General features: G+C 35.4%; 1 protein-coding gene across 2 annotated transcripts in view; it reads right to left on the minus strand.

Moving 5' to 3' along the window:
- Positions 1 to 453: 453 nt before the first annotated feature.
- Positions 454 to 16,935, minus strand: part of CNTN5 (contactin 5) — a 1,378,465-nt gene continuing 1,361,983 nt past the window's right edge. For both annotated transcript variants that reach the window (XM_044258257.1, XM_044258256.1), the window contains 2 exons: positions 5,634 to 5,802; positions 454 to 1,014 (listed from right to left, as the gene is read on the minus strand). In XM_044258257.1, coding sequence (XP_044114192.1) covers positions 911 to 1,014; positions 5,634 to 5,802 — 273 coding nt within the window. In that variant the 3' untranslated portion in view covers positions 454 to 910. The remainder of the gene's footprint in view (positions 1,015 to 5,633; positions 5,803 to 16,935) is intronic.

Here is a 16,935-nt window from a genome sequence, read left to right on the forward strand (position 1 = left end):
CTTAATTCAACATCTGTTTGGACAGTAGGTGGGAAATGGGAAAGCTCTGTCCTGTATTCATTTTGTTTTCAAGTTAGCACCCTTGGAGCATATCAGTGACTACAGTTTCTAGTGACCATATTTTTTTTTTGGTGACTTTAATCTTTTGTTATTAAAATTAAGCATTTGTTATATGTGTAGCTATTGCAATTATTAGATAACATAGTAAAATGAAAAACAGCACTTAAATTCATTGGGACTTGCTTTCTATTTACCTTGCACTAATGTAAATGGCTTATTCCCTATCCTAATAACTTGTTCTAGGGATATATATAGAATAATATATTGACAAATTTGCTAATTCACTATGAGGTAACATCATATTTTTCAAAAAAAAACCTTTTGTGTACTTATTCTATAATGGATTACACAACTGAAGTATTTTTTTTTCATATCTTCTACCATTTTGTCAATTGGGATAGTTAGCCAAAGGGAAAATGAAAAACAGTAGACTCACAATCTTTTAGCAAACTTTTCATTCTCAGTTTTGTATTTGTGTTTGAAACATATCTGCTAGAGACAACTTACTTAACAAATAGATGGCACACACTCAGGGTCATCAGATATAAAATCAAATTCCAACATATTAAAAAAGTAAAGAATACATTTGACAGAAATTACCTTTGCTTACAAAAAATTCATTACATACAATCTGCATATTTTATTGGACCAAGAACTGCCCTCTCCATTTACAAAACCAAAGAGAAACCTGGTGGTTAAGTAATATTCCCCCCAACCTCCTGTAAGTGCACCATGTATAGTCCCAAGTGTTTAAAGCTCATCTCAGGGTCCTGTGTCTCCACTTACACTACACTCTATTCACTGCTATATTCAGGCTAAAGCAAAGCAAAGCAAGGTAAGTCTGTAGTTTTCACCAAGAGGCTGAGGGAATCATCAATGCCAAGAGCAATGTTACCGATGATGAAGATGGGGAGAGTGTATGGAGGGTCGACTGGGCACTAGTGATTTTCCCACCTGTGAAAATAGAGAAGCATTAAATGCAGCAAATTATTTTGATTTTGCTTGAGCTAGGAGAGAGTTGTTTTTAGGTTTGTAAGACAAAGGAGTGCACATGGGTTTGTTTCTGATGAGGGTGTGCTTATAAAAAAGACAAGGTATGGGGCTCCCAAAAATTATATGGAAGGCAGAATTCTATGTGGAATACTGTCTTACAAGCTATGTCATGTCTGAAAAACACATCTACTCTGAAATTTAGTTTAATTTTCACCAATGATGCACTGATGGAAAGCATCCCAAATTCCAAGTAGGTATGAACAATAAAATATTATATTTTATTGTATATTTATTGTATAGTTTAGGAAAGGAAACAAGAATAGTTAGCAAAAGTTTGTGTCAATAGAGTTCACACAACAGAGTAGAGAGCCCAGATATGGACCCTCAACTCTATGGTCAAATAATCTTCGACAAAACAGGAAAAAATATACAGTGGAAAAAAGATAGTCTCTTCAATAAATGGTGCTGGGAAAACTGGACAGCTATATGTAGAAGAATGAAACTTGACCATTCTCTTACACTGTACGCAAAGATAAACTCAAAATAGATAAAAGACCTCACGTGAGACAGGAATAGAATTCATAATTTAATTACTTCAGTCAGTGTTTGAGTTTGATAATAACAAAAGTATTTAACTTATTTTATTTATTTATGGGTATTCCACTGACTTGATTGTTTCGGTTGAGCAGGATTAAATTCTAAATTCTCATACCAAACCTGGCAAAGGCAAGAGATCCGTCTTTCGTTACTCTTACCTATATTATACCCAGGAGAAATTCTTCCTTTTTGGAAACAAAATATTTTATGCAGTTAATGTATTAAGGTGGTTGTTTGATTAAACACACTGATCGGAATGGATTAGTTTGAAGTAGTTTTGATAGTTCCACATAACAAACTCCACATGAACTAAGTACTACCCTTAGACCTAACTTATCGGTTCCTCAAGTCAGAAGTCTGAAGTATTGTCATCATGATTGATATTTAATGAACATTTACTATATGCAGTGCACTGTGATGAGCCCTTTATACATATCATCTTATTCAAGGCTCACATCATTTCCATGCAGTAAGTACCATTTTTATTTCCCTGAGCTTAGATACTAGAACTTGCTTACAGTCATCAAGATGGGATTAGTGGAAACAGATGTTCTTATAATTGGCCTTAATTAAAACCTTACTGATAGATGAGTCATAAAATAAGGTACTACCAAGTTTTGGGGATCATCGTTCTGTCAAGTTACCTTCTCTGGCAAGAGTTGAGTGTTATTGGGATCTGGTTATGATTTTTGTTATGTAAATAGTGTCCACATTTTTTTTCGGATGTTTATTTAAGAGCTGGGGTATCATTTTCTTGGTAACACAAACACATATAGGCACACACACACATAGCAACAGCAGAAGCAAATCTTTTCTTAGAAAATGTTCATATTTAAGGCACTAATAGAACTTTAATCAACATACTGGAGAGTGTAACATGTATTTCACCTTGTACAAAAGGAATTATTGCGAAGTGCATGACCTTATGTAAACCACAAGAAAGACCTGATGACAAAGCTTCACTGGAGTGGTATGTAATACAAACTGTGAAGACATCTTTTCTATTTATTTGAGAGTGGCTGAGTCCTTGTTAAATTGACTAACATGACACCTTTACAAAATCATCTCACTTTCAGAATGCAAAGTAGACTATAGCTCAGATTTCACAAAGAATCCACAAACCAAAAACGTTATTTTGGTATAGCGAATCAAAACAAAACACAAACATCAACACTGGACTAAGTTCTAGTTCCAGCTGCAAAACTAACTAGCTATTTTACTTGAGCAAGCCCTTGAACTTCTTAAGGCTTTTGGTTTTTGGAAATGATAAGAAGGAAACCAATTGTTGCTCATTTTCTATAGGTATGAGATAGACAATGAATTTTCATTTTATTAAAACTCAGAAAATGGGCTGCACTAGCTATATATTTTTAACTAAATCATAAAAGTTGACAATTCATTTTTTATGGAATAAAAGTTGTAATACAATGGGAGAATCAATGTTTTTACAAGTACTTTAAAACTTGGGGTTGATATGTCCAGATGATACTTTACAATCTGGCTGTCTTAGAGTTGACAGGAACCTTGGGGAGTCAGAGAATAATAGAATACTTAGAAGTTTGCTAGAAGAATAAAAGAAGATAATATATGAAAAATACCTTGCGTAATGCCAAGAACATGATCGGGGTCAGTAAATGCTCATTATATCATTGCTTTTAGAAATTTAAGACTTATGATGCAAGCAGAGAGTTGTCATCTTTTTCACTTTTCAGAAATAATCTTTAGTCTTTCAAGGTGCTCTTGAAAATTTAACACCCACATCTGAACAGTTCAATTGTAATAATCAATGTAGAGATAGAGACATTATTATCTCTCTTGCTTTTGAAGTTATACTTTTATAAATGAATCATAAAGTGTATTAAATTTTAGTGCGGCCACACTGTATTTAAATTCTTAGGTCTTTTCACCTAAATTTCTGAAAAATGTCAGATTTCATGTATCTTGTGTTTTTTTTTAATTTTTAACTTTTCATTTTGAAATAATTTTAGATGAACCAAAAGTTGTAAAACAGAGCAAAAAATATATCCATATTCCTTAAATGTTTGTTTCATCATTGTTGTGCTATTAGTCTCTCTATAAATACATACATTTTTCCTGATCCATTTTTTAAAAGTATGTTACGTTAATCATCACACAGTACATCCTTAGTTTTTGATGTCCTGAGCCATTTGAAAGTAAGTTGAAGATATGATATACATTAGCCCCTAAATACTTTTAATGTATAGTTCCTAAAAATAAGACATTTTCTTATATAATCACAGTACATTTTCTAAAGAAAAGATAATTATTGATATATATGTTATCCAATCTATAGACATTATTCAGATTTTATGAACTGTCCCAATAATATTCTTTATCTCATCTTGTATTTTATGTAAGAATTGACTTATCAAATATTATGTAAATGACTTTTCCTCAAAGCTTCAGTCTAATTATTTTCTTCCTTGTATTTGCCTTCTATTCCACTTCGTGGAATTAAAAAAAAAAATCATATGCAATACCACTGGTCTTAATCCAAATTGATAAATATGTTAAATGCAACAAAGCCACATGTAGTATTCTACAGGATATCACTGGATATTTCCCTTTAGGCTGACAATTCTGCTTGAGAATGATTATTCAATAAATAGTGCTCATAATTGCCCACTAATTAACTGCACATTAAACATTTTAATCAAGGACTTAGGAAAAATTACCTGATATTTTCTCAATAAGAGAACTGCATACTTTATTAATTTTTTTTTACTACTTCAGTGAAATGATTACTCTTTTCTAAATTTATAAAATTTCTCTTCCTTTAATTTCTTTGCTGATGTAATAATGATGGTAGTGGTGAAGATACGTGGCCTTGGAGATAAGTGTACTTGGTTCCAAATCCTAGTTCTTCTACTTAGTGTGGTCTTAGGCAAGTTACTTAAATTTTCTCTGTAAAATATGAATAATGCCATTGACCTTACGTAATTATTACTAAGACTAAATAAAATGATGTATAAGACATGGCCAGTAAGACTTATGACCAATCCTAACACATAGTAAGGGCTTAGTAAAAGCTATAAATTTTTAATACTGATAATAAAAACAATGAGACACAAATAATTTCCAGTGATCTAATGTAAAGCGTTGTGATTATAGTTAAAAATACCATAGTACACACTTGAAAGTTGTGCAGGGAGTAAATTTTAAATGTTCTCACTACAAAAGGAAATGGCAGTTATATGGCATGATGAAGGCATTAGCTAATGCTATGGTGGTAATTTTGCAGTGCATAAATATATTAAATCAGCAAGTTGTATACCTTAAATCTACAAAATGTTACATGTCAATTATATCTCAATAAACCTGAAAAACAAAAAAATGATACTCAATAGAGTTTACAATTTACTTTGAAATCAATAAAAATGATCCAAGTTTAATTTTAAGGAGCATTTCTTTTAAGCTTTTCTGTACCTCATATACCTCATTCTCCATTATCTAATGATAAAAGTAATCAAGGTAATTGAGAAATAAGTATGTTAAAACAGTGAACTGGGGGCGCCTGGGTGGCTCAGTGGGTTAAGCCGCTGCCTTCGGCTCAGGTCATGATCTCAGGGTCCTGGGATCGAGTCCCGCATCGGGTTCTCTGCTCGGCGGGGAGCCTGCTTCCTCCTCTCTCTCTCTCTCTGCCTGCCTCTCTGCCTACTTGTGATCTCTCTCTGTCAAATAAATAAATAAAATCTAAAAAAAAAAAAAAATTTAAAAAAAATAAAAAAATAAAAAAACAGTGAACTGGCAGTTTAAAAGCAATATTACAAAGCCCAAATGGCCAGCAAGTTGCTTCTTGAGACATCTTCTTATTAATTGGAGGATGGTATGGAAATCAGAGTGAGAAATGGGACCTTTACAAAGTTTTCATCCATGCAATTCATCATATTAATTTTGGTGATATTTACACTATTTAACATTGTTGGTGGTCATCAAATTAAGCTTACTATGTCAAAACTTACCTGAATAGGATGGTACCCTAATTTGGGTACTAGCTGTCCCATCCCCTCCTTCACTGTATGCTCGAACTTCAATAATATAGACTCCAGCATCTGGCAGTGGTACTACTGCTTGAGGTTTCTGTGTTTCAATAACTTGACTATTGCTGTGCCCCTCTTGCCTATAAAAAACCTGTAAATAATAACAGAGGTTTGAACATTTTATATTCAAATTATTCCAAATCTTTATTGAATGACTATGTTATGTCATATTTTGAGCTAAGGAAGCCTATAACTTTGACAGATATGTAGTAAATGCAATGTATATGCTCTATGCAACAGTGAAAAAGTACATAAGATGCTATGGAAATAAAGAAGGAGAGTTTAATTCTGTCTGTGGGTTAAGAAAGGTTTTTCAGGGGATGTGATGCCTGAGCTAAGTATCTGCGTATGAGTAGAGTTCTAAAGTTGGATAAAGGGATGAGAATTCTAGGAAAAGATAAGAGAAAATGAAAAAAGAAATAAACCTAAGCAATAAGAAACCATAACATTAGGGTATGGAATAGACATGGGGGATGGTGATACATGAAACCAGAGCAGTAGGTAGTGAAGGGGGATATCACTGAAGTCTTTTGTTCTTGGTTATTGAAATGAATAGTAGCCTGAGGAAGTAGTCAAAGCCGGCATCTTCAAAATCAAAGGACTAAAAAGACAACTTGTTAAAAATTTAAACAATAAATATTTAACAATGTAAGAAATCACTGAAAAGTTAAAATTTTAGTGTTTTTGCTTAGTTCTGTGGTTTGCTTTACTGTGAACTGGCATTTGGATGCTTTGGATAGTAAAGTCAAGTCTTTTTAACACCTAACCATGGTACTAGAATAGAACATCTATTCATGGCAAACAGTTTCAGAATTACAAATTAGGACAGGATTATCCTGGGGTGCCTGGGTGGTTAAGTTGGTTAAGTATCTGCCTTCAATTCAGATCATGACCCTGGGGTCCTGGGATCAAGCCCCATATTGAGCTCCTTGCTCATCAGGGAGCCTGGTTCTCCCTCAGTCTGTTGCTCCCCCTGCTTATGCTCTCTCTGTCTTGCTCACTCTCTTAAATAAATAAATAAATATTTTTAAAAAGAAAAGACATAAGGGGAAGGGACAAGGTGGCAGAGGAGTAGGGGACCCTATTTCCACTGGCCCCCTGAATTGAGCTAAATATCTACCAGAACACTCTGAACACCCATGAAATCAGCCTGAGATATAAGATTTTATACTTCTGGATCTCTACAGAAGATTATACACTTCTGGTCTCTACTATAGGACATAGTACAGAGGGTTTACCTTGCTTGGGTCATGGTTGATATATTTAGCTATATATCCCCTCAACGACCTCTCACCAAAAGAGTAGGACGAGTAACACCCGAAAGAAGAAAAAGACAGAGACTGTGACCTATGCCACAGAACTACTGAATGTGGTCATAAACAGTGTGTTGGAAATAGAATTCAGGGTAAGAATTATCCAGACAATAGCTAGGTTGGGGAAGACTATTAGAGGCAACATAGAATCTCTAAGGGTGGAAGTGAGAGCTGATCTGGCAGATCTTAAAAATGCTATCAATGAGATCCATTCTAATTTAAATACTCTAACAGCTAGGGTAAATGAGGCAGAATTTGTGATCTAGAGGAGAAACTGATAGAAAAGTAGGACTAGGAGGAGGCCTAGAACAAACAGCTTCGAAACCATGAAATCAGAATTAGGGAAATGACACCATGAAATGTTCCAATGTCAGAATTATTGAGATCCCTGAGGAGGTGGAGAGAGAGAGAGGACTAGAAGATATAGTTGAAAAAAGTCTAGACGAGAATTTCCCTGATCGAGGGAATGGAACAAGTGTTCATGTCCTAGAGGCAGAGAGGACATCCCCCAAGATCAGCGAGGGTAGAAAGACCCCCCAGACATGTGATGGTGGAATTCCTGAATTCTAAATTCACAGATGTCTTAATGGTAGCTAAGGGGGAAGAGATTCCTTATATACGGAGGTGGGGCCATGAGAATAATGTCAGACCTGTCCACAGAAACCTGGCAAGCCAGAAACACCTGGCAAGACATATTCAGGGCACTAAATGAGAAGAACATTAGCTAAGAATAGGTTATCTGACAAGGCTGACATTCAGAATGGATGGAGAGGTAAAGAGCTTCCAAGACCAGCAAAGTCTAAAAGATTATGTGACCACCAAGCTGGCACTACAAGAAATATTAAGAGGGTTTTATAAAAGAAGAAAGACCCCAAGAGTGATATAGAACAGAACTTTACAGACAATCTATAAAAACAAGGACTTCACAGACAATAAAAACTTATCTTTTAACAATCACTTTCAACATGAATGGCCTAAATGCTCCCATAAAATGGCACAGGTTTGCAGACTGGTTAAAAGACAAGACCCATCCATATGCTGTCTACAAGAAGCCCATTTGGAACGTAAAGATACATCCAGGCTGAAAGTGAAGGACTGGAGAATCATCTTTCATGCCCATGGGCCTCAAAAGAAAGCTGGGACAGTGATCCTCATTTCAGATAAATTAGATTGTAAGCTAAAGACCATACTCAGAGATAAAGAAGGATACTACATCATTCTTAAAGGGTCTTTCCACCAAGAAGATCTAACAATTATAAAAGTTTATGCCCCCAACATGGGAACACCCACCTACATGAGCCAACTGTTAATCAAAATAAAGAGTCAAGTTGATAAGAATATGCTAATTATAGGGGATCTTAACACATCACTCTCAGAAATAGACAGATAATCTAAGCAGAAAATCAATAAAAAACAAGAACATTGAATGACACATTGGACCAGATGGACCTCATAGATTTATACAGAACATTCCACCCTAAAACAACAGAATACTCATTCTTCTCAAGTGCACATGAAACTTTCTCCAGATTAGATCACACACTGGGTCACAAATCAGGTCTCAACTGATACCAAAAGATCAAGATTATTCCCTGCATATTCTCAGACCACAATGCTTTGAACTGTAACTCAATCATAAGAAAAAGTTTGGAAAGAATTCAAATACTTGGAACTGAAAGACCATCCTGCTCAAGAATGTTTGGGTCAATCATTCTTATGGCAAAGGCGACCGTAAAGGGGAAATATATAGCCATCCAAGCCTCAGTCAAAAAATTGGACACCTGGGTGGCTCAGTTGGTTGTGCAGCTGCCTTCGGCTCGGGTCGTGATCCCGGCGTCCTGGGATCGAGTCCCGCATTGGGCTCCTTGCTCGCCAGGGAGCCTGCTTCTCCCTCTGCCTCTGCCTGCCTCTCTGTCTGCTTGTGCTCGCTCTCTCTCCCTCTCTCTCTGACAAATAAATAAATAAAATCTTTAAAAAAAAAAAATTGAAAAATCCCTAATATGCAAACTCCCTTTACACCTAAAGAACTGGAGAACCAACAACAAATTAAGCCAACCCCACCCACAAGAAGGGAAATAATTAAAATTAGAGCAAAAAATCACTGAGCTAGAAACTAGAGATACAGTAGAACACATCAACAAAACTAAAAGCTGTTTTTGAAAGAATAATTAAAATTGATAAACCACTGGCCAAACTAATCCAAAACAAAAGAGAGAGGATCCAAATTAATAAAATTGTGAATGAAAAGGGAGATCATGACTAACACCAAGGAAATAGAAATAATCATCAGAAATTATTATTAACAGTTATATGACAATAAGTTAAGCAACCTAGATGAAATGAATGCATTCCTGGAAACCTATAAACTTCTAAGACTGAAATAAGAATAAATTGACAACCTGAATAGACCAATATCTAGTAATGGGATTGAAGTAGTGATCAAAAGCTTCCCAAAAAGCAAGATTCCAGGACCTGACAGATATCCTAAGAAATTCTACCAAACATTCAAAGAGGAAATAATACCTATTCTTCTGAAGCTGTTTCAAAAATTAAAAACAGAAGGAAAATCTCCAGACTCTTTCTATCAAGCCAGCATTATCTTTATGTCTAAACTAGGCAAAGACCCCAGACCAATATCTCTGATGAATATGGATGCCAAGATTCTCAAAAAGATCCTGGCTAACAGGATCCAACAGTATGTTAAAAAAATTATCCACTATGACCAGGTGGGATTTATCCATGGGATTCAAGTGTGGTTCAACTTTTGTAAATCAATCAACGTGATAGAACAAATCAATAATAGGAGAGAGAAGAGCCACATGGTCCTCTCAATTGATGTAGGAAAAGCATTTGACAAGATACAACATCCATTCCTAATTAAAATGCTTCGGGGCACCTGGGTGGCTCAGTGGGTTGAGCTGCTGCCTTCGGCTCGGGTCATGATCTCAGGGTCCTGGGATGGAGTCCCCGCATCGGGCTTTCTGCTCAGCAGGGAGCCTGCTTCCCTCTCTTTCTCTGCCTGCCTCTCTGTCTACAGTGATCTCTCTCTCTCTCTGTCAAATAAATAAATAAATAAAATCTTTTAAAAAAATGCTTCAAAGTATAGGGAAAGTGGGAATATTCCTCAACTTCATAAAATCTATCTGTGAAAAACCCACGGTGAATATCATTCTCAAAGGGGAAAAGCTGACAGCCTTTCCTTTGAGATCAGGAACATGACAAGGATTACCCATTTTTGTCACTCTTGTTCATCAGAGTACTAGAAGTCCTAGCAACAGCAATCAGACAGCAAAAAGAAACAAAATGTATTCAAATTGGCAAAGAAGAAGTCAAACTCTCTCTCTTCACAGATGGCTTGATACTTTATGTGAAAAACCCAAAAGACTCCACCCTCAAAAACTAATGATGCATTTTATGGTGACTAAGAAATACGGTGGCCTCAAATTACTAGAACAGAAATCAGTTGCTTTCTTATACACTAACAATGGATCTGTAGAAAGGTAAATTAGAGAATCAGTTCCACTTACAATAGCACCAAAAACCATAAGATTATTTTGGAATAAACCTAATCAAAGAGGTAAAAGATATATACTTGAGGAACTACAGAACACTTATGACAGAAATTAAAGAAGACACAAAAACCATTCCATACTCATGAATTGGGAGAATAAACATTGTTAAAATGTCTATGCTGCCCAGAGGAATCTATACTTTCAATGTAATCCCAATCAAAATACCAGAAGCATTTCAAAGTGCTGGAACAAATAATCCTAAAATCTGTGTGCAACCAGAAGAGACCCCAAATCTCTAAGGAAATGTTGAAAAAGAAAAACAAAGCTGGAGGCATCACATTGCCTGATTTCAAGCTTTATTACAAAGCTATGATCACCAAGACAGCATGGTACTGGCACAAAAACAGACACATAGACCAAGGAACAGAGTATAGAGCTGAGATACAGCCCCTCAACTCTATGGTCAAATAATCTTCAACAAAGCAGAAGAAACAATATACAGTGGAAAAAAGACAGTCTCTTCAATAAATGGTGCTGGGAAAATTGGACAGCTATGTATAGAAGAATAAAACTGGACCATTCTCTTACACCATACACAAAGATAAACTCTAAATGGAAGAAAGACCTCAACGTGAGACAGGAATCCATCAAAATCTTAGAGGAGAACATAGGCAGTAACCTTTTCGACATCAGTCATGGCAACTTCTTTCAAGACATGTTGCCAAAGACAAAGGAGACAAAAGTGTAAATGAACTTTTGGGACTTCATCAAGATCAAAAGCTTCTGCACAACAAAGAGAACAGCCAACAAAACAAAGAGGAAACCCATGAAATGGGACATATTCTCAAATGACAGTACAGACAAAAGGCTGACATCCAAGATCTATAAAGAACTTCTCAAACTCAACACCCAAAAAGCAGATAATCATCTCAAAAATTGGGCAGAAGACACGAACAGACACTTTTGCAAAGAAGACATACAAATGGCTAACAGACACATGAAAAAATGTTTATCATTATTAACCACCAGGGAAATTCAAATCAAAACCTCATTGAGATACCGTCTTACACCAGTTAGAATGGCAAAGATTAACATGACAGGAAACAACAAATGTTGGGAAGGATGTGGAAAAAGGGGAACCCTCTTCCATTGCTGGTGGGAATGCAAGTTGGTGTAGCCACTTTGGAAAAGTGTGGAGATAACTCAAAAAACTAAAAATAAAGCTACCTTATGACCTGGCAATTGTACAGCTGGGTATTTACCCCAACATAACAGACACAGTGAAAAGAAGGGCTATCTGTACCCCAATGTTCAGAGCAACAATGTCCACAGTAGCCAAACTGTGGAAAGAGCTGAGATGCTCTTTCCATCTCAAGAGCTCTTCAAGAATGGATAAAGAAGATGTGGTCCATATATCCAGTGGGATATTATTTAGCCATCAGAAAGGATGAATACTCAACCTTTGGAAGAACATGGATGGAACTGGAGTAGATTATGCTGAGTAAAATAAGTCAAGCAGAGAAAGTCAATTATCATATGGCTTCACTTACTTGTGGAACGTAAGGAATAACATGGAGGACATTAGGAGAAGGAAAGGAAAAGTGAATTGGGGGTAATCAGAGAAGGAGACAAACCATGAAAGACTGTGGATTCTGAGAAACAAACTGAGGGTTTTAGAGGGGAGGAGAGTGGGGAGATGGGTGAGCCTGGTGGTGTGTATTAAGGAGGGCATGTATTGCATGGAGCACTGGGTGTTGTACATAAAAAAAATGAATCTTGGAATACTGCATAAAAACTAATGATGAATTTTTATGGTGACTAACTAACAAAATTAAAAATAAATAAATAAAATAAATTTAAAAAGACATGAAATTATCCTTTGGTTACATATCAGAAAGCAAAGATCATAGGAATTATGCAATTTATACAAGATCACATGACTAGTTAGGAAAGAAATTGGGTTAGAAGTTTATTATTCTGATGATCAGTTAAGAGCTGCTTCAGAACTATATTATATTGTTTCTACTTACAGATCTGGATTTAAAAAAACCTCCTACAAACAAAATAAAAGAAAATACAATCTCTATATTTCTGTTTAAGAGAAATTGACTTCTTTTGCCATCATTGTTCATTGTCAATAGTCAGTATTTCAACTGCACCATAAAAGATGCTTAGAAAGCTAGATAAAAATTTAGATTTTTTCTTATTAAAAATCTGTTTTGAGCTTGAACTAACAGACATAGAAGGAAAAAAAACTTTAGTAGAACAATCTTGTCATATATTAAATCTTGCCTGTACTTGATCCTCCCTTTTGCATTCTGGTAATAAATGGTCCCTCCATTTCATTTTCTTTATCTTTAAGAGATTTAAATTTATTTCAGGGTCTCAGGAGAGAAGTAACTTCTCTCTAAAAGTATTTAGTGCATGCAGAAATTATATGCATTGAAATTCTTATAGGGAAGAATAAGAATATAATTTATTGGATATATCATGTGGGCCAGGCACACTGCTATATATTGGAGATTCATAACAGAACAAGACCACATGGTTCCTGCTCTTATGTCACTTACAATGTAATAGGGACAGATAGTAATGCAGTGACGTGTGATATACACTGCAATAGAAAATGTATTTGGTGATATAGCAATGCATAGAGTTGTACTTGGTCAAGATTTGGGGCATCAGAAACATTTCTCAGAGCATGCCCACAGCAGGTTCTTTTAGCTTAAAAAATGATAATTATATCAGAGTTTATGCTTCTTATTTTGACTGTAGCAGTGTAATGAATTAGAATTCTGATCATCCACATGAGGTAATTAGAAAGCAAATTTATGGCAATGAGGAAGTATGTAAATTGGTGAGGATTGGCAGGGGAGTGACTATTTTAGAGGACATTGTTATTATGTAATTATAAATTACAATTCTTATGACAAAGAAAAATGCAGCTAGTAATGCATATCTAATGTTGCTATAAAATCCAGAGTTGAAGAAAAATTTGTGGATCAGTTGAGATTTAGAAACAAAGGTAAAAGTAGGAAAAATTCCAGTTGATGATCTCAAAATGAATTTGAGATTAAACGTGGCTTTTACCAGTACATCCAGGGAGATGTGATGCCATGAGTCACTAAGTAGGTACACTAAGTGTAAAGATGCATTAAATTAAAGGTTAGTCTTAGATGTTTGAGAGAATCTCGGCTCATTGTAAAATCCTGATTTAGTAAAGATGGATGCAAATGAGAAATATGAGAAGGTTAAGGAGTTATCAAGACATGTCAGAAATAGTTATTGACAATAAGGAGTTGAGGGAGTCCTTTGAGAATCTAGACATTTACAGAATGGAGGTTGTGAGGACAGCTATCTTTAGGCATAAAGGAAATTGTATTTTCAATACTGTCTTCAAATTCTACTTAATAAGCTGGGAAGAATGAGTTTTCTAAAGAAGTAATTCTAAACAAAAAATTAATGTGGTACTGCTATTCTGAAAAGCATAATCTAGAAATAGCTAGTCTATATATATGATGTAATACAACAATGATGTGAGTTGGGTTAATGATATAACAATAAATGAAGACTTTTCTGAATTCATCTACTTTGGACTTAATACAAAAGGTAGAATGCACAGTCCTTGAATTTCAAACCTCAGGCATTGACTCCAAGTTTCCCAACATCAAACCTACACACCAGGTACATTTCCAGTGATCTCTTTTGCTTATAAAAGTAAAGTACCTTGGCAAAGACAAAGTAAAAATAAATGTACTTCTCTTTTTGATATTATAATTACTTGTGGAAGCTTTCTCTTACCCTGTTAAGCAGGAAGGCCTCTACCTCAAATTGCCTCATGGATAAAGATATAGTGTACTGACTTGTACCTACTTTTTCAATCTTTTGTGACTGCCATATGCTGTTAAGCTTAAGAGGTGGTCCACTCTTATACTGGTATTCTTGGTCTAGTGGTTAGGTCATTCTTGGTCTGGCAGTAGTTTGGGGGGATGTAGTAGAAATCAGAGTTTTTTTCTCTCTGAATGTCATGCTTAGCCTTGGCCACTTGGGTGAACCTCCATCCAAATGGTACAGCTCTTTAGATGCAGTGCAGATCCTTGCCTAGGCTGGAGGAGTTTTCTCCAAAGTCATGTTCAGAAAAGGGGGCTACAAGCTTGTGTTCTCTGGGTTACATCTCTGTAGTTTAGATTTGCAGCTATTGTTTCTAATCACATTCCCGGCCCCTTGTGCATATGTCAGGAGGAGTTTCATCCTGTGAAAACCAGACTTTCCTAGGAGAATTCAAGCACTGTGTTAAGCCACAGTCATCAGCCTAAAGTCCTTTTTCCCTCATGGGGCTCCTTGTGACATTTCTTTCTCTTTTCTTTTCTTTTTTTCTTTTTAAAAGATTTTATTTATTTATTTGACATAGAGAGAAAGATCACATGTAGGCAGAGAGGCAAGCAGGGGGGTGGTGGGGAGCAGGCTCCCTCCTGAGCAGAGAGCAGGATGCAGGGCTCCATCCCAGGACCCTGAGGAGATCATGACCTGAGCTGAAGGCAGAGGCTTAACCCTCTGAGCCATCCAGGCACCCCTCCTTGTGACATTTCTGCCAATAGGTTTCTCATTGGGGATTATCCTGTCAATCAGAAGTTTGAATAAGATTTAATTGCAAAGGAACAGGCTTTGAGGTCTCACTCCATTTGTTACCAGCAGACTCCTTTCTTAGGAACAAGCTCTTTCTTTTCAAGAACACAAGAAAGTATAACCATTTCAAGGAAAAAAAGAAAAAAAAATCTATCAATGTGTACCTAATTTGTCATTAACTTATATAACTAAGATGGAACATGCTAGTGATTCTGCCCCCAGCAAGAAGGTATTCCAAGGTAACTTCTGCAGTCTTCATTTGGGTAGAACAGGCAGGCAACTTTCAAAGATTAGTTCCTTTTGTTAAATTTCACCTAACCAGACATTCTTCTCCCAAAACAATTAGAATAAATAATAGTTATTTTTAAATGAACACCTTCTATATGCTGATAGCTATATGATATTTTAAATAAATTATCTTATTTAATCCATAAATAATTCTGTATGATAGATATTATTTTATTGTTATTTTTGTCATTTTGAAGTTAAGGAAAAGAGACTCAGAGAGATTATGCAACTTGCTCAAAGTTACACATATAGTATTTGAAAGAAAGTCTGACTCACAAGCTAGTGTTCTTTTCCCACGACAGTTCACAAACAAAAAGACCATGCTGAAAAAACACACATCTGATAATATATACATAATATACATCTAGCTGGGTTAAATTAAATAATTTATTCATTCATTCTAGAAACACTGGGGATAAAATGATAAGGAGTTTCTGCCTTCAATCACATATAGTCTGGCTGGGGAAACAACCACATATAAAGAGGAAGAACAGTGACAGAAATAGATGGGGTAATTGTGAGGAAAAAGAAGAATTACCTTGCCTGGGAACCCTATGCCCAACCTCACGTATTTTTCAGGGTTTATTATTATCTGAGAGGTGCCTTATGCTGACTGGTTCTGTCAGGTAGCCATATGCTTTCATGTAGCTCTTTCTTGTTTTCTACTTTGCTCCTCCAGTTTAGGAGTTTGGTTGCCATAGTTCTAATGATATGAAGTTTGTTCTTGGAAGGTATATGACCATTTGTGGCCATACAGCTACTTTTAATTATTGAAGATATATTTGCCTTAGAGGAAAAGTTGTAAGGACATGGTTATTTGGGTAAGAGTATAGAAGGAAGAGGGCAAAGGAAAGGTCTAAAAAATGGGTCACCTGCCCTCCTGCAAAAGATCAAATTCAATATCTTTAAGGATTAGAACAGATTTCAGTGTGAATGTTTGAGTAATGAAGGATGTCTGCCATCCATACTAATTATAGTCTGTAAGAAATAATATAATTTGTGTTTTAAAATATGATTATGGGAATTACTTATCTTAAAATATATTTCATTTATAACTTCTTAGCTTCAGAATTTTAACAATTTAAATGCAAAATACTGAGTTATAATTTCTGGTAATTGAAAAGCCACATAAATGATGACTTTCAGTCTAAATACTATTAAAATGCTTAAAATTTTTGATATAACTAATATTCAATGTATGGTTCTGTATGGAGTTTAAGACAGTCATAGAATCTGATTAAAAAAGAATCTGAAATTCAACTAAATCAATATATAGACCACATAGTTGTTCTTCAAAAACCATCTAAATGTCTTCATATTACCAGCTCGTTTGTTGACACATTTCAGGATAACTATATGTGAAATGCTGTGTCTCTTTTGGAGCTTGGTGTCTCTAAATGGACTCTTTCTTGAAAGAAAGAAAGAAAGAAAGAAAGAAAGAAAGAAAGAAAGAAAGAAAGAAAAGGAATCTATCTCTTAAGAAAG

Source organism: Neovison vison, chromosome 7 (genome assembly GCF_020171115.1).
Source record: "Neovison vison isolate M4711 chromosome 7, ASM_NN_V1, whole genome shotgun sequence".
Taxonomy (NCBI): Eukaryota; Metazoa; Chordata; class Mammalia; order Carnivora; family Mustelidae; genus Neogale; species Neogale vison.